At 50.4% G+C, this 17,556-nt stretch overlaps 1 protein-coding gene and 4 non-coding genes across 14 annotated transcripts; 4 read left to right on the forward strand and 1 right to left on the reverse strand.

Moving 5' to 3' along the window:
• The first annotated feature begins 420 nt into the window (after positions 1–420).
• AURKB (aurora kinase B) lies at positions 421–15,751 on the forward strand. 10 transcript variants are annotated; one of them, XM_072821220.1, is made up of 11 exons: positions 423–1,111; positions 2,825–3,180; positions 4,030–4,139; positions 11,427–11,499; positions 13,125–13,227; positions 13,337–13,391; positions 13,642–13,833; positions 14,140–14,278; positions 14,394–14,542; positions 15,104–15,278; positions 15,446–15,751. In XM_072821220.1, exons 4-11 carry the CDS (start codon positions 11,452–11,454, stop codon positions 15,617–15,619), a joined length of 1,035 nt encoding a protein of 344 aa, XP_072677321.1. In that variant the 5' UTR covers positions 423–1,111; positions 2,825–3,180; positions 4,030–4,139; positions 11,427–11,451; the 3' UTR covers positions 15,620–15,751. The 10 variants fall into 10 exon arrangements, with proteins under 10 accessions (XP_072677328.1, XP_072677321.1, XP_072677326.1 ...); XM_072821225.1 differs by lacking the exon at positions 11,427–11,499 and having other exon boundaries at positions 424–1,111; XM_072821227.1 differs by lacking the exons at positions 2,825–3,180; positions 4,030–4,139; positions 11,427–11,499 and having other exon boundaries at positions 421–596; positions 885–1,111.
• On the forward strand, positions 580–651 carry TRNAP-CGG (transfer RNA proline (anticodon CGG)). Its single transcript has one exon. It is a non-coding gene; the product is annotated as a tRNA-Pro (tRNA).
• On the forward strand, positions 1,095–1,166 carry TRNAD-GUC (transfer RNA aspartic acid (anticodon GUC)). The gene has a single exon. It is a non-coding gene; the product is annotated as a tRNA-Asp (tRNA).
• On the reverse strand, positions 1,594–1,665 carry TRNAG-UCC (transfer RNA glycine (anticodon UCC)). The gene has a single exon. It is a non-coding gene; the product is annotated as a tRNA-Gly (tRNA).
• On the forward strand, positions 2,194–2,265 carry TRNAW-CCA (transfer RNA tryptophan (anticodon CCA)). Its single transcript has one exon. It is a non-coding gene; the product is annotated as a tRNA-Trp (tRNA).
• Positions 15,752–17,556: the final 1,805 nt, after the last annotated feature.

The following is a 17,556-nucleotide window of genomic DNA, read 5'->3' on the forward strand; positions in this document are numbered from 1 at the left end:
CCCGGCTCGGTGCCCCGATCCCGCCTGTCCCCGACCCCGCCCCGCCCCGCCCCCCATTCGTTAACGACTCCTCTTCCGTGGGTCTTCTCGGCCCCGGGAATTATTCCCTGGCCTGGGCCCTGGCGCTGCTCATCGCTCCAGGAGGGTGGACAGGTGCAGGGGCGGATGGAGGCGCAGGTGTGCACCTAGGCAGCTCAGGGCTCATTCATCGTCCCCAACCAGGCACCTCTGCGCCAGCGCACTGGGTCCCAGGGCGGCGGGCGCGGCCCGTTAGAGTCGAGACTCCAGGTGACGGAGACCGTGACCACGGCGAGCAGGTAGCCCCGGAGAGCTGCGCGGGGAGGGAGGGGAGCGCGGGAGGCCGAGACCACTCCCTCCTACTTCCCCGACGTTATTTCCTGGGAGGAGTCGGAGCGCGCGGGCGGCCGCGCAGATCCCCAGAGCCCGCTCGGGAGTCGGCGGCGTCGGGGCGGGTGGTCCCCGCGCGCTCGCCAGGCCGCCCCCACCCAGAGCCGTGGCCCTGGACCGCATCGGGCCTGCTACGACCTCTAAAGGCGTCCGCGAGCGTTCTCTCACGTCGGCTCGTTGGTCTAGGGGTATGATTCTCGCTTCGGGTGCGAGAGGTCCCGGGTTCAAATCCCGGACGAGCCCCATTTGGTTTTGGCGGAGACCGGGACGCCCGGAGGCGCTGGGGAAGGGACCGGCGCCGCGCGCAGGCCTCCCCGCAGACCCCGCGCAACCGGCCAGAGCCTGGAGCAGGTTCGCCGGGAGCTCTTTTGCTCCGAGCGCACAGCCCGGCCGGCCTGCCCGCGGGGGGCGCGCACGGGGAGAGCGCACCGACCTGGGCCAGCCCTTCGCCTTCCCGCCCCCTTCTTCCTGCGCAGGTCCGGGCCCAGGGGGCCGGGGCTGCGGATGACAGGGAGCGGAACGGCCCGGGACCCACCACGACCCGGCCTCCGTGGGCTTGGGGGCAGTCCAGGGCGAGCGGGGGGTCTCCGGCTGTCTCTTCCCAAGCGGCAGGAAGGGTGCAAGCCCCGGCCGATCGCGGCCACAGCTCCAGATCTCCGAGCCGGAGAGCGCCTCCTTCAGCTCCCTCCTCGTTAGTATAGTGGTGAGTATCCCCGCCTGTCACGCGGGAGACCGGGGTTCGATTCCCCGACGGGGAGAAGCGGTGTGCCTTTTGCTTTCTTTCGTTCTTCTCGTCCTACGATAAAATCCTATTCACGGTGAAGTATGCGTCCCAGGGCGTGCGGTGGAGATTTTCTTTAAAAAGAAGGGAGAACGGGAAGGCACAAAGTAGAGAGGATAGCTGGTGCTGCCCCTGGCGCTCGGGCTCATATTCTAAAAGTTCGAGTTTGTGTTTTGCATTCAAGCAACTTGCATGTGAATCGTGCTGCCGAATGAGCCCTCGGTCCCCTCCGTTCAGTGAATGTGCTTAGAGACGCGGTCGGAGCGAGGACAGAAGCGCGCCGTCACGGGGCTCCGCTGGGCGTGCAGCCCCCTGCGCGGGCGGTGACTGGGCCACAGGGTCCCCGCGGAAAAGCCATCCCGGCGCGAGGTTTTGAAAAGTTTGTGGGGAGGGGGAAAAAGTGCTGCGTTGGCCGGGAATCGAACCCGGGTCAACTGCTTGGAAGGCAGCTATGCTCACCACTATACCACCAACGCCCGCCGCAAGTCCCTGTTCCCCACGTCAAGGATTCAGTGCGTGCCCAGGCGCGAGGCGGAGCGGTGGGTGGGTGTGGGCCAGGCGGGGAGACCCAAGGGGACCCGAGACACCCCTGTCACCCCGGAAGGGACAGCGCTTGACCACGCACAGCCGGCACACGACAAAGCAAGATTCCGAGGACCTAGTGAAAGAGGCTTTCTGAGTCGCTGATAAAACCGGGGTTACATTTAAGATTCTAGGGGAGGGACCAGAGCTGCAGCGACACCGCGATGGCTTTGTCACCCCCGGAAATAAGTCACACTAGCTGCTTCTCTGTGTGTCCTGAGGTTAAAGAGCTGGGCTATGCGCCAAGAGCGCCTAAGCATAGATTGCGCACGAGGACGAGGTTCCATCCCCAGGTGACCGCGCACGGCTCTGGAGGTGACGCGGGCTGAACCCCCGGGGGGGCGGGGCTGAGGCTTTGGCTCCGCCCCCTGCTGCTGACGATAGTTCTGTTCACGAGACCCGGGCGACCGCGGACGCGGGAGGGCCTCGTGGCGCAACGGTAGCGCGTCTGACTCCAGATCAGAAGGTTGCGTGTTCAAATCACGTCGGGGTCACGGAAGGTTGCAATTTTCGTTATCTCGATTTGCCTTGGTATTTTCCTTTCCGGCAAAGGAAGAGGAGGTTGAAATTCGTTTCATTGTACCAAAAGAATACTAACTCCGGCACCTCTAAGGTTTTGGTTTTTTCCCCCGAAATGTATGCGTTTTCTAAATATTCTAAATACAAATTTAGGAATTAATGTTGCATCTGCACTGTTTTTGTCAAATCAGCGGATAGCGATACCTTTAGTCTCGTAGATGTTTTAGGTATCCTAACGCGAATTGTTCACGGAACAGCCTCGAGTTCTTGTTCAGAAAAGGTACTTGGAGCAATAGAGATTCATTGTTGGAAAGGGTGTGGCAAGAATTGATAATTATTATAAGTAGCAATTAATTAATTAAATGCAGATGTTCCTCAGACTTCCTAAATGTCCCAGAAGCCTGGAGCCGTGCAATTTTGCTGCTTCTGGTCTGTTGGTGGAGGCAAAGGGAGCAGAGGAATGCAGGCCAGCCACTCCATAGGCCTTCTCCTTCCCAGGGGGAAATTTCTTCCTGGACATCTCTTTCCTAACAGGGCCTCCGTTGGAGGGACCAGGCCTGGGCTGCAGAAGAGGAATTTGGGCGGGCTCAGCACCACGCGCCTGCTCGCCGGCTGGACACTGTGCCTCGCCTTCCGCGTCTGCTCAGGTCCCCAGCGGCTGTCCGGGTGCTCCAGCCACTCCACTCTGTTGGAGTGGTCACTGTGTCACCTGTGCAAAGACGGAAGCAGGGAGTCCGCCCTCACGGCTGAGCTGTGCGTGCTCCAACTGGGGATTGCTGATGACTTAGGAAGGCGACAGCAACCCAGGAGCTCCTGCAACCCTGCCTCGGAAGGCATGTGATGGGGGCAGCATGCAGCCCAGCTCCCCATCACTGCCCACCCTAAGCAGAGTACGTTTTAGGAGATAAAAAATGGGGAATTATTTTTTTCTGTCTTGCATTCAACATTTATTAGCTGACATTCATTCATAAGGAAGATCCTTCTCTCGTCCACTGGGGCCAGGGGATGTGTTAATCATAACCATAGCTGACCCACAGGGCTTGCTGTGGGCCAGGCAGGGTGCTGAGTGCTTTAGTGACCTTATTTCAATTAGTCCTGACACCGACCCTGCAGGGCTGTAGAACTATGCCCATTTTATTTTTATTTTTTAAAGATTTTATTTGTTCATGAGACACAGAGAGGGAGGCAGAGACATAGGCAAGGGGAGAAGCAGGCTCCTCGTAGGGAGCCAGATGCGGGCTGGGGATCACGCCCTGAGCCCAAGGCAGATGCTCAACCGCTGAGCCATCCAGATGGCCCAAACTATGCCCATTTTAGAGGTGACACCCAGAAAGATTGAGCCGTTTGCCAAGTGACAGAGATTGCAGGTGGGTAGGCTCAGAGATTCACCTGTGACACCCAAGTCTATGGACTTTCTGATGCCTGGTGTTCCCTAAAAGCCCACCAGAGGAGTGACCAGGAAAGCTTGGTGGCCCCAGGGAGGGAAGGATGGTTGCAAAGGGTGGTTTACAGTCTGGAAGAGCCCTGGCATTAGGGATGGAATATTTCTAGCCTATAGACCAAATCCAGTCCACAGACGTGTTTGGTAATTAATTTGCCAATAGTTACAGCTCAGTAAATATTACATGTGTATCTAGATTTCTAGCTTCTCTTTAAAAATGGAAAGATCTGTTCACACCTGGGCTACACGTTCACACAGTAACAAGCCACTAGAGCTGAGTCTTGTCTCTCTCTTGCAGACATGCACCCCATGCTCCCCATCACTGACCATCCTTCATAGACCAACTTAGGGCCCATCCAGAAAATCTGGTGTTGGGCAAAAGCCTGGATTTTTGGCAGAAACAACACAGTGAGTTCCCACCCTGCCCTGTTTGCTTCAAATACGTAGCACTGATAGATGAAATCTAAAATACAGTGAGCTAAAAAGGCCATAGCTAGGCTTAGAAATGAACAATTCAGTGGTCCAAATGCAAAGCCCTGAACCGGGCTGATGGTACAGGTCTGCAGAGCTCCCGGCCAAAAAGTGTGCGGCAGCAGCAAGCTGTTGAGGTCTTATAAGAAAACAGGGACTGACTGGGGACAGGGAGGGAAGGCAGAGCTGCAGTGGTGTCCCTGTGTCAGAAAAGGAGGCTGTAAAAAACAGCCAACTCCTTGCCTGGAGCTGCAGGTGCGAAAAGGCAGGGGGGACTCAGGTGCAGCCCCAAGACCAGAAACACATGCAATGTTCCCTCTCATCAGTGATTGCATTTGAGATACCCTCGGTATCACAGAGGGGCAGGAGCCCCCAAATATCATTATAAGAACTGATTGGGGGTGCCAGGGAGGCTCAGCTTCCCACTCTTGGTTTCTGCTCAGGTCGTGATCTCTGGGTCATGAGATCCAGTCCTGCATGGGACTCCTGGGCTCAGCAAGGAGTCGCCTTGAGATTCTCTTCTTCTCCCTCCCCCTGTATGGGTTCTCTCTCTCCCTCTCTCTCTCTCTCTCTCTCCCTCTCTTTCTCATAATAAATCTTTCTTGAAAATAAATATTTTTTAAAACTTGATTGATCTAGGAGCAAGGAGGAAAGGTAATAGCAATGGCCAAATTATAGCTCAGGGAGAAGTGACCGTGAAGAAAGAGAGAGAAAACCACAAAAACTAAAAGCTCTTCCAGCCAAGAGGAAGTTACAAACGCAAATCCCAAAACAGATGAAGTTTCATGGTGAGAATGTAATTGAAACAGAGACAATCATTGGAACATAAATGAAAATAAGGGTATGGAGCAGTCTGACAAAGAATCTTAAGCAAGTGTGGTCCTGGTATGTAAAAAGGTAAATAACAAAATCAAATCATGAGACAAAAAGTCAAAACTGCAATTAAAATCATTTGCATTTGACTTGCAATCAACTCATTAGAAATCTTACACATGAATGACAGATGTCACCAAATAAGTCTGTCTTACATTCGAAACTGGGCACAGGGGAGCCCTGGTGGGGCAGCAGTTTAGTGCCGCCTGCAGCTCAGGTGTGAATGGAGCCTGCTTCTCCCTCTGCCTGTGTCTCTGCCTCTCTCTCTCTCTGAATGAATAAATAAATGAATCTTAAAAGAAAAAAAAAAAAGAAAGAAAGAAACTGGGCACAATCTGGTTGAGAGTTAGCTATTAAAAAAAAAAAAAAAAAAACACGAATTGACCCAAGACACAGAACAGAGGGACAAAGTTTTAAAAGCACAGAAAAAAGAAAAAAATAATAAAATAAAAGCACAGAAAAGAGGCAGGTCTGGCTCACTCAGTGAAGCATGTGACTCCTGCTCTCTGGGTTGTGAGTTCGAGCCCCACATTGGGTGTAGAGATCACTTAAAAATAAAATCTTTAAGATAAATAAGTAATTAAGGTGTGAAAAAGGAGGCTAAATGATGTGGAGGATAGAATTAGAAGCTCTGATTACCTCTAACATGAATTTTTTTTAAGACAATAGAAAATGGCACAGAAACTGTATATACATAGAGTTAATTCTTAAAATTTTGCCCTGGAGCTTTACCCGTATACCTTTTATTTCACTTTTTAAAAAACCAGAAGCAAATAGGGCAAAATGTGTTAATATTTAAAGAACTGAACAGTAGTTACACTTTTTTATTCATAGAGACACAGCTAGAGAGAGGCAGAGACACAGGCAGAGGGAGAAGCAGGCACCATGCAGGGAGCCCAATGTGGGACTTGATCCAGGGTCTCCAGGATCATGCCCTGGGCTGCTAAACCGCTGCGCCACCAGAGCTGCCCAGTAGTTATGCTTTTAAAAAGTATTCTTTTTTAAATATTTTTTATTTATTTTTAAATATTTTATTTATTTATTCATGAGAGACACAAAGAGAGAGAGAGGCAGAGACACAAGCAGGCTCCATGCAGGAGCCTGATGTGGGACTCGATCCCAGGACTCCAGGAGTTAAACCACTGAGCCACCCAAGGATCCCCTAAAAAGTATTCTTGATATCTGAAATATTTCATAATTTTTTGTGGTAAGATACACTTTTTTTTGTGTGTGGTAAGGTACACTTAACCTACAATTTACCATTTTAACCATTTTGATGTGTACAATGCAGGGGTTTGTAGTGTATCATGCAGTTGTGCATCAATCACCATGACTCTTCCAGACCCTTCTGAGTCTACTCATTCCTGAAAGAGACTTATTGGTTGATGATTAGAATTCACATCTCGGAACTACTTCAGGGGATATTCCGTTCTCAGAAATAAATGAGACTAACATCGGTGCCTCCTGAACATTATAATATCCTAACCATCTGCCCTGACCTTTGGATCACAAGCCAATTCTAACCCTTCCTAGTCTTGGGAAAAATTCAGCCCTAGCAAGAACAGTTGACAGCTCCTCATGACACCTCGAGAACTGGGATAAACAACAGAGATTTTGTTCACTAACTTGAACGGGCAGCTGATAGTTGCCTAGCCGATAGAACAGATAGTTTTTGTTTTGTTTTGTTTGTGAATAATGCAAATCCCGATGCTATGCTGGCCCATCAAATATTCCTGAAAGGCCAAATATCTTCTGGCATAATGTGCAAGTAGGAATTTAAAGACGTGGGGGGTGGGGGGCAGGGACACTGTATTGGGTCTATCAGGCATATCCCACCCAGGCACTGATTCCAGAAAAATCTCCCTTCACTAGGTCATGAGAAATAAAGTACCCTGGGGGTACTTTATTTATTTTAGAGAGAGAGAGAGACAGAACGGGGCGGGGGTGGGGGAGATGCAGAGGGACAGAGAAGCAGACTCCCCGCTGAGAGCAGAGCCCATCATGGGGCTCCATCCCAGGACCTGATCATGACCTGAGCTGAAATTAGGAGTTGGCAGCTTAACCAACTGAGCCCCAGATCTCTGATTTTTTTTTATATTAATCTCGGGCTCCCCAGAATGAAATTGTAAGCCTCTGTGGCACACACATAAGTCTGCCACCACCCCTTGCCACTTTCACTCTAGCGGCTGCAAGAGTCATGAGACACATTTTTGATGAATGAGAAATCTACTGGGTATGTCTAGAAAGGCTTCTCCCCGTCCTGATAAAAGGGGCAGAGAACTTTCGTGGCCATCTTGCAGTCATAAGGGACATGCCAGAGAATCATAGAAAGGCCAGTCCACATCTCTAACACAACCACCACCTACCTGATAACTTCTTGCTGTGTAAGAGAAAACAGGTCCCTATGGTTCATGCCACTGCTAACTGGGTTTTTTGTAACTTGCAGCCAAAAGCGTTACGAAGTGATGTAGAAACCCATAAGAACTTCATGGATTTAAATTTGGCTGAATCATACGAAAACAGTATTTTTGTAGATCAAACGATTGACTCTCAGTAGTTTTGCCTCGTTCATTCACCCTCTATGGCTAAGAACACTCTAAGTCTGTGGATGTGTGTCAGTCAGTATGCTTTTGGCAGCAAATGACTAAACTCTTAAGTCAGTGCGTTAGGGAAGAGACCTGCCAGTTCCCATAAGGAAAGTGCAAAATAAGCATCCAGAGGCTGAGGAACACCTCAAGGTCTTGGGTTCCTGACCCAGGCCTTCTCCAAAACTAACTTCATTCTCAGGCTGCCCCCTTCCAGAGCACCACCAGCAGCAAGGTGGGCTTTGTGGAGAAAAAAAGTTTCTGCCCAACATTCTGGACAAGAATCCTAAAATCTCCATGCCCTGGGTCACTTGGGTCACATGCTGATTCCTGAACCCACCATCCCAGAATAAAATATGTTGACTGGTGTAAATCAATCAGCATCCAATCCTGGACCTGCAATGGGGTCAGCTTCCCTCTCAGACCCAGAAAATTCTAGGTGTCTTCTGAAAGTGGGAATGGCTGGGAGAATGGACACTAACTAGATAACCACATGGTCCATTACAATAGGTCTCCATGAAGTTAGGGACCAGGAATTGGCAGAAACAAACTGACTACACTGGAAACTGACTACCCCAAAGAGCCGTGGGGAGTGGAGGCCGGGGGCGGGGAGCAGGTGGTCCCCTAAAGCAAAGTTAGGGTGTTGTTTGAAGAAAGAGGAATGGTGTTGGACAGGTGACGGTTACAAATACCCACTACTTATTCCACAGAAGGCCCCAAAATGTATTTATTAACTCTATTATGACATTAGTGTTTGGAAAGAGCCTCACAAGACTTTATTTTATTTTTTTAAAGATTTATTTATTTATGATAGAGAGAGAGAGAGAGAGAGGCAGAGACACAGGAGGAGGGAGAAGCAGGCTCCACACTGGGAGCCTGATGCGGGACTTGATCCCTGGACTCCAGGATTGCTCCCTGGGCCAAAGGCAGGCGCTAAACTGCTGAGCCACCCAGGGATCCCAACTTTAAAGAATAAGATAGTAATGGCACAAGAATGAACACAGGCAGAAAATGTAACAGAATAGAGAGCCCAGAAATATGTGGATCCAAGTATCTACTGTGACAATATATCAAGAATAGTTTGTTTAAGATTTACTTACTTACTTACTTACTTACTTACTTACTTACTTATTTATTTATATGCAAGAGGAGAGTGGGGTGGAGGGAGAGAGAGAATCCCAAGCTGATTCCATGCTCAGGACAGATCACATCGGGAGGCTCAATCCCATGACCCTGAGATCATGACCCGAGCCAAAGCCAGGGGTTGGGTACTTGGCCCACTGAGCCACCCAGGGGCCTCAAGAATATTTCCCTCCCTCCATTTATCCTGCTAGTATAGTAGAAGAAATAATACCACACACGTTTCAGCTTACTTTTTTCAACAGTATAATCATCTGTAATCAACTAACATTTATATCTGTATCAGTTGGCTATTGCTATAATGATCTGGGGTTTTTTTTCTTCTTCTTTTTTTTTTTTTTTTTTAACATTTTGACCTCCTCTTCACTCATTTCTCCCACCCCCACCACCTCTGGCACCCCCAATCTGTTCTCCATATTCATGAACCTTCCCTTGTTTTGTTTTTGGATTTCACTCATAAGAAAGATCCTACGCTATTTGTTTTTCTCTGATTCATTCTACTTAGCATAATGCCCACCAGGGCCATCTAGGTTGTTATGACTCACAAGATTACATTATTTCTCATAGCAGAATAATATTCTAATATTCCAGGATACACACAAACATACATATGTACACACCACATCTTCTTTATCCGTTCATCCATCTGTAAACATTTGGTTGTTTCTATATCCTGGCTGTTGTAAATAAGGCTGCAGTGAATGTGGGGATGCAGATATCTTTTTGAATTTTGCTTTCCTTTTTGTTGGATAAATGCTCAGAAATGGAATTGCCAGATCCTATGGTAGTCCTGTCTTTAAGTTTTTGATGAGCCCTCCATACTATTTTCCATGGTGGCTGCACCAATTTGCATTCCCACCACAGCACACAAGGGTCCCTTTTTCTCTGTATCCTGACCAAAACTTGTTGTTTCTTGTTTTTTTTGATGACAGCTGTTCTAACAGGTGTGAGGCTATATCTCATTGTGGTTTTGATTCATATTTCCCTGGTGATGAATTACGTTAAGCATCTTTCATGTACTTGTTGGTGACCTGTATGTCTTCTTTGGGAAAATATCTATTCCAATCTTCCGCACATTTTTAAATCAGATTTTTTTTTTTTTTGCCATTGAGTTGTATGTGTTCATTAGATATTTTGGATATTAGCCCCTTATCAGGTATATGATTTGCAGATATTTTTTTCAACTACTAGATTGCCTTTTTGTTCTGTTGATGGTTTGCTGTGTAGAAGCTTTTATTTTTTTTTATTTTTATTTTTTAGAAGCTTTAGTTCGATGTAGCCTCTCATTTGTTTTTAGTCTTGCTTTTGCTTTTGGTGTCAGATTTAAAAATATATATAATTGCCAAGACTTATGTCGAGGAATCTACAGCCTGTGTTTTTTTCTAGGTGTTCCTTGGTTTCAGGTCTTATGTTCAAGTCTTTAATCCATTCTGAGTTAATTTTTGTGCATAGTGTAAGACAGTGATCCAGTTTCTTTTCTTTTTTTGCATGTGTGGCTGTCCTATTTTCCCAGCCCCGTTTGTTGAAGAGACCACCCCTTTACCCATTGTGTATTCTTGGCTCCTTTTCCAGAAATCGATTGACCATATATGTGTGGGTTTATTTCTATTCAGCTCTCTATTCAGCTCCATTTATCTACGGAGCAGTTTTTATGCTAATACCGGGCTGTTTTAATTACTACAGCTCTGGAATGTAGTTCAAAATCAGGAAACTGTGATGCTTGTGGCTTTGTCCTTTCTCAAGATTGCTTTGGCTATTTGCGTTCTCTTGTGGCTCCATACAAATGCAATATTGTTTTGTCTTGTTTTTTTGTTTTTTTCTATTTCTGTACAAAATGCCTTTGGAATTTTAATAGAGATTGCATGGAATCTGTGCTTTGCTTTGGGCAAGGATAGCGTTTAAATCCCACTGAGAGCAAGGTAGTTTAACAAATGGTGCTGGCATGAGGAACTCTCCCATCTGTCCAGAACAAAAACCCTAGTTCTTACGCACAGGAGGAAAACTTCCAGATATATGGAAATTTTAAGTGAATGAAAGAAGGCAGGCGAACATCTGACTCCAGGATGCCCCAGACTCGCCCCAGCCAGAACCCCGGAGGGCCGCCTCTGGCATTCAGCCTCTCTGATTGGGTCCCAAGGTCTACGTCACAGGGTTTCCAGCCAATGAGGGTCGGGCGTGGACAGCGCGCTCAGCCAATGGGGCCAGGGCGGGAGATTTGAAAGGGCCTCGGCGGGGGCCCGGCCCGGCAGGTTCAGTCGTTTGCCCGCGGCCAGGGGGTGGCTGTGCCACGGGCTCCAGGTGAGCTGGCTCCCCTTCGCGGGTCTTGCGCTGGGAGAGGACAGGTGATCGGGCAGGTCGGGGGTCCGTTGGGCGGCCCGCGCGCACCTGCGGGGCCCCTGGGAGCTCAAGGGCAGAGGGAGGGTCCTGAAAGGGCGGATGTGCAGGAGCAGGGGCTGGGGGAGGCGAGACGAGCGCCCGGGTGCGCCCCGATGAGCCAGCAAGGTGACCAGCTCCCTTTCAGCAGCCCCAGCCCCGCGCTTCCGCCTCGATCGGCCCAACCCCTCCCTCCCTCTCTCGCTCCCTTTTTTCCCCTCTTCTTACCGCCCTGTTTCCCTTGTCTGCCCAGCTCTCCTCCCCTCTTCCCTCTAACGATGACCCAGAAGGAGAACGCCTACCCCTGGCCCTACGGCCGGCAGACGGTAAGGGCTTCCCCACTGCCCCTTCCCCAACCCGCGTGGAGATTTGCACCTCACCTGCCTGGGGCTTTGAGGTCTGGCGGAGGGCGACCCCTCCCAGTCGTCTCCGCTTTGCCCCTACGTCTGGATCCCAAGAGTTCGCCGGCAGAATCCGGTCTGGTCATTTGCAACCACATCCTGGCAGGCGCTGCTGCCCACCGGAATCTGATCAGCCTGTCAGGACTTTTGCAGGGCTGGAGCCTACTTGTCATATATACAAACGATATCTGGGACTGGAGCAAGCGGGTTTGCCCTTGGGCCGTGATTCCCAACCCTTGTCCTGAACAAATAGGCTACACAAGAAGTAGAGATAAACCCTGAACGGATTTTTACTATAGGTTTAAAAGATGCAGGACATGTTAAATTAATCATTTGGAATTTGTTTGAGTGAGTGGTGTGAGATCCGGATCCAAAACGGTTTATTTTCCAGTGGTCCTGAGACCTTTTAGTGGACCCTCTACCCCCTGATTTGAAATGAGGCCTTTATCATATAAAAGCCCCATCTATATGTGGGTCTTTTCTGGACTCTCATTTTGTTCAACTTGCTTATTTGTAAGTTCTGTACTGATATCGCTACTCAGGAATGGGTTTTTAGGGCACTAGGCTTTCTTCTTTTGGCTAAGAAAAAGGAAGGTGCTCTCACAGGCTTTGCTCCCTGTTTGTGGGGCTGGGACATCCTGAAGCATCCATCTGTCCCCTCATCCACCAGCTCCTGCCCTCACGGAGCACTTAGTGAGGCTGGCAAGAAAGAGGCTGAAAGAGAAACCATTGTCACTTCTACAGTGGTCACTCCCACAAGAAAGTTGTGTATATTATTTTGAGAAAATGCAAGAGAGAAGTGGTCCCGAGCCACCAGAGTAGCCCCCAGTGTCTGCAAAGTCTGTTGTAAAGGGGTAAATATTGGAATCTATTGTAACATTCAAGACCTCAAGGACCTTATCTAAACCTTAATAGACTGAGGTTTTAATTTTTTTAATAATTTTTTTAAGATTTTATTTTTAAGTAATCTCCACACCCAACACAGGCCTCAAACTCATAAGCCTGAGATCATGAGTTGCGTGCTTTACTGACTGAGCCAGCCAGGTGCCCCTAGACAGTTTTTTAGGGGACTGTGAGAATGTCTCTGCTAACACCCCTGGAATTGTGGGTGGTTTTGTTTTTTTTTGTTTTGTTTTGTTTTTGTTGTTGTTGTTTTGTTTTTACCTGGCCCTCACCTCCCCAGTGGAGGCGAGGTGAATGAGTGTGGGGTTCTGGATGGTACCATAGAAGTTGGACAGTTTCATGCCTGAAAATGTGATGTGGGCCAGCCCAGGGAGGTGAAATGTTTGGTGTTGGGGTGAATCTTTTGCTCCTTACCTTAGGCCAACCTAGGTCACTTATTAAGAACCCATTTTAATACAGAGGGAGAAGCAGAGGGGCCTTGGGCTGAATAGCAAAACTATGGTCTCAAGTGTTCCTCTGTGAACAGGGGACGGGTGGGTGGCTGGCTGGGTGGCCCTACCACAAGTACTGAAATGCTGCTTGCAGCACATTCCAGCTGGGTGCCCAGGACAAAGGCATCCTCAGAGCTCCCCACTGCTCCTTCTCAGACTCAGCCTGGCCTGAACACCCTGCCCCAGAGAGTCCTCCGGAAGGACCCCGCCACCCCGTCTGCACTTGTCCTCATGAGCCGCTCCAATGGCCAGCCCACAGGTAACTGGGATGTGGTACAGGATTGAGGGGAGGCAACTAGAGTCTCCAGGGAGGGTGCAAGGCTGAAAATGTCAAAGGCGGGGCCTCAACTCACCTGTTGCTTCCTTAGCTGCCCCTGGCCAGAAGGTGGTGGAGAACAGCAGTGGGATACCCAACTTCTCAATGTGAGTACCCAAGCCTTGCTTGGGGTGGCACAAGAGAAGGTGGGACATGAGAGAGGTGGCCACCCAGGGGAGGAGCATGGATGCAGGAATGTGAGAAAGTCTAATTCCATCCTTAACTCATCCTCAACTCCCTGGGGAAAAGGGGCAGGGCTGAGCAGGGGCAGGCGGGCTGGGGGACAGGGGAGAATGTGGCCAGCTCGGGGGACCCACCAGCCACCACTTGGCCACCTTCCCCCCCACCTCCAATCAGGCGGTCCTTCACCATCGACGACTTTGAGATTGGGCGTCCTCTGGGCAAAGGCAAGTTTGGAAATGTGTACTTGGCTCGGGAGAAGAAAAGCCATTTCATCGTGGCTCTCAAGGTCCTCTTCAAGTCTCAGATAGAAAAGGAGGGCGTGGAACACCAGCTGCGCAGGGAGATTGAAATCCAGGCCCATCTGCAGTATGAGTCCTACCCTGCCACTGGCCCCAGGCCCTTTGCTCCTCCCCCAGCTCCTCTTTCACCCAACCTGCCCCATCCAGACTGCTCTGTACCTGTCCCAGAGCCCCTCTGAGCTCCCACTAAGCTCCCAGCCCCAGCCAGAGTCTTGAATCCAGAGAGCCACCTCTGGCTCCCCTTCACCACCACCAGCCCCACTGTCCCTGGTCTGGTCCAGATGTGACCCCAGTGTGTTCCCCCTGCCACTGTCATCGTTCCCATTTCCTTAGGCCAGGATGCCGCCTGAGTCCCCGTCCCTGTCTCCCGCAGGCATCCCAACATCCTGCGTCTCTACAACTATTTCTACGACCGGAGAAGGATCTACTTGATTCTGGAGTATGCCCCCCGAGGGGAGCTCTACAAGGAGCTGCAGAAAAGCCACACTTTCGACGAGCAGCGAACAGCCACGGTCGGGGAGGGTGGGCACTTGGGGCCTCCAAGGGGGCCGAGCCTGGGGGTCCGCTGCGTGGAGCTGTAGCGGGGGCAGCCTTGGCTAACCTGCTGTCATTCGTTGGCCCCCCCAGATCATGGAGGAGCTGGCGGATGCTCTGATGTACTGCCACGGGAAAAAGGTGATTCACAGAGACATAAAGCCAGAGAATCTGCTCTTGGGGCTCCAGGGAGAGCTGAAGATCGCTGACTTTGGCTGGTCCGTGCACGCCCCCTCCCTAAGGTACGGTGTGAATGGTGGGGGGGGGCATTCAGAATAATACTACTCCAGGCCTTGTTACCCAGACATGTGTGGGCTCGTCCACGCGTACCTATAGACGCGGCACTCGACTTACAAAAATAGGAGCCTCACAATTCTGCTGCCCAGACTTCCTACCTGGTATACTGGGGGACCCACTCATCGTGTCGCCCAGCTCATTTGTAATGACCTCGTAGCAGTATTGTAGCTAGATGTGTAACCTGGTCCATTTCTGCAGGACATGCCTGATGCACCTTGAGGCGTCCCCACCCAGTTTTCCCGTTAATTTTAAGATTAATTCTAAAAGCATTGCTCTTAGATCTGATTATTTTGAGACACGTCCCTCCCCATGGAAATGCCAAGAGGGTGTGTAATGCTACCCCTGGGGCTCCAGGTTATATCTTCACCCTACTCCTGCCCAAGGGCCCTGCCGGGAGTTTGGTCAAAACACTCCCCTGGCACATCCTGGGGTCGTCCGGCTCCCTGTTGGGCAGCTGGGGAAAGAGGGAGGTGGTCTTCATCCAGGTCCCCCACCCTCCCACCCAGGAGGAAGACGATGTGCGGCACCTTGGACTACCTGCCTCCAGAAATGATTGAAGGGCGCATGCACAACGAGAAGGTGGACCTGTGGTGCATCGGGGTGCTCTGCTATGAGCTGCTGGTGGGCAACCCGCCATTCGAGAGCGCTTCTCACAATGAGACCTATCGGCGCATCGTCAAGGTGGGAGGGTGCCCCAGTGCCTGGCTGGGGCTTTGTGCCCACTTAGGGGGGGCCAGGGGCTGGCAGGTGCAGGGGTCCTGTGTAATTTCTCCAAATGGAATGGGGGTGGTCAAGGAGGAAGCAGCTGGGATCGAGCTAAGGGGACCCTCCTTCCTCTCCTTCTGCAGGTGGACCTGAAATTCCCCCCTTCTGTACCCACGGGAGCCCAGGACCTCATCTCCAAGCTACTCAAGCACAACCCTTCAGAACGGCTGCCCCTGTCCCAGGTCTCAGCCCACCCTTGGGTCCGGGCCCACTCTCGGAGGATGCTGCCTCCCTCTGCCGTCCAGGCCATCCCCTGACTTGTCCCTATCACTTATTCGGTTGTGTCTGTCTGTTTGCCTGTATATGTGTAGTTGGAAGAAGGGGTGCCTGGCCTGTTTTTACCTGTCTTCTACCTCCTTTTTATTTAATAAAGGCTGAAACTTTTTATACGGATGAGTTTAGATGCTTACAGGTGGAGACTGCTGGGGGTGGGGGTGCTTCCCCAGAGGGAGAGGATGGGGCCTGGCGGGCACTGCACCACCTACCCTCGTTCTCAGCACCTCCCCATGTTGCTTCTCCCTGCTCTGACTCCCAGGGCCTGGCTGCTGGGGCCTGGGCTCCCCTCTGCTGCTCCTGGACTCCCACTGCCTCATGTGCTGCATCTAGTCTTTCCTTCTGGTTCAGTCTCTGCCAACTGAACATAGCTGCACCCTAGAAGCCGTGTTTATTTTCCTGCTCTGGTCAGGATCTAGTATAGGGCACAAAGAAGTTACATAGTCCCTAAAATCACACACCCAGACAGTGGCAGAGCCCAGTTTTAAAGTCCATATCTGGGGGCACCTGGGTGGCTCAGTGACCGAGCAGCTGCCTTCGGCTCCAGGCGTGATTCCAGGTCCTGGGATCCAGTCCCGCATCAGGCTCCCCGCAGGGACCTGCTTCTCCCTCTGCCTATGTCTCTGCCTCTCTCTCTGTGTCTCTCATGAATAAATAAATAAAATCTTTAAAAAGCAAAAAAAGAATTTCCTTTTTACATCCCTGGTTTCTTTCCCTTCTCTCTGCCGATCCCATCCTTCCTATGGCCCACGAAGTCCACGGTGTCCCAGCCGCATTCCTTATCCACTTCTCTCATGCTAATTCAAGCCACCATCCTCTGGCTTGGGTCGTGGCAACAGCCTCCTAACTGTTCTTCCTGCTTCTATTCCTGGCCCATCCTCCACATGAGGAGTTCGGGTACTTTAGGAATAAAATCCAGACTAATTCCATGGCAAGGTCTGATTTTCAATCCTGGTTACACTCCTCAGAATCACCTGGAGGGTTTACGAAGGAAATAGAACTCTCAGACCTCAGTCTGAGAAATGCAGATATAATTTGCCTAGGTTGAGACCCAGACATCCATCTGTTTTAAAACTCTGAGTTTAGGGTGCCTGGGTGGCTCAGGAAGTTAAAGGGTCTGCCTTTGACTCAGGTCATGATCCCAGGATTCTGAGATTGAGTTGGAGTCTCTGCTCAGCAGAGAGCCTGCTTCTCCTCCCTCTGCTGCTCTCCACTCCTTGTACTCTCTCACATTCTGTCAAATAAATAAAATGTAAAAATAAAACTGAGTTAAAAATCCCTGCCTAGGGGATCCCTGGGTGGCACAGCGGTTTAGCGCCTGCCTTTGGCCCAGGGTGTGATCCTGGAGTCCTGGGATCGAGTCCCACGTCAGGCTCCCTGCATGGAGCCTCCTTTTCCCTCTGCCAGTGTCTCTGCCTCTGTGTGTGTGTGTCTATCATGAATAAATAAATAATCTTAAAAAAAAAATCCCTGCCTGACTTGGGGCTCATCTCCCAACTGTTCTTCCCCTTCGATCACTAAAGCGCTGGGCTCCTTGCTGTTCCTTGAATATTGCCAAATTTGTTTCCACCTCCAGGCCTTGGCACTGGCTCTTCTCTCTGTCTAGAATGGCACCCACAGCCTACCTTAAGCAATGGGAAGAATCAAGAGATCTGTGTCATGACATTTTGTCAGTGACAAAGGCAAAGAGGCATCATCTCCTTACTCATAAAAATTCCACATATTCTAGCAAGAGCCACCCCCTTAATTAGATAATGTGACAATATGACAATTCCATATCCCACATAAACCCTACATTCCACCCCACATCCCACACAGCCAACATCCTACTTGACCAACCCTACAAAGAACACAAGGGCTCGTGTCCTGGGCATGGGGGAAAACTGTCCTTGTTGACATTCTTTTAAGTAAAGATACTATG

Source organism: Canis lupus, chromosome 3, assembly GCF_048164855.1.
Source record: "Canis lupus baileyi chromosome 3, mCanLup2.hap1, whole genome shotgun sequence".
In the NCBI taxonomy this organism is placed as follows: Eukaryota; Metazoa; Chordata; class Mammalia; order Carnivora; family Canidae; genus Canis; species Canis lupus.

Coding starts and splice junctions, on each gene's coding strand:
- AURKB (XM_072821220.1), top strand. CDS start 11,452: ATGACCCAGAAGGAGAACGCCTACCCCTGGCCCTACGGCCGGCAGACG. Junction 13,834..14,139: donor GAAATCCAGGCCCATCTGCA/GTATGAGTCCTA, acceptor TGTCTCCCGCAG/GCATCCCAACATCCTGCGTC. Junction 14,543..15,103: donor GTGCACGCCCCCTCCCTAAG/GTACGGTGTGAA, acceptor CCTCCCACCCAG/GAGGAAGACGATGTGCGGCA.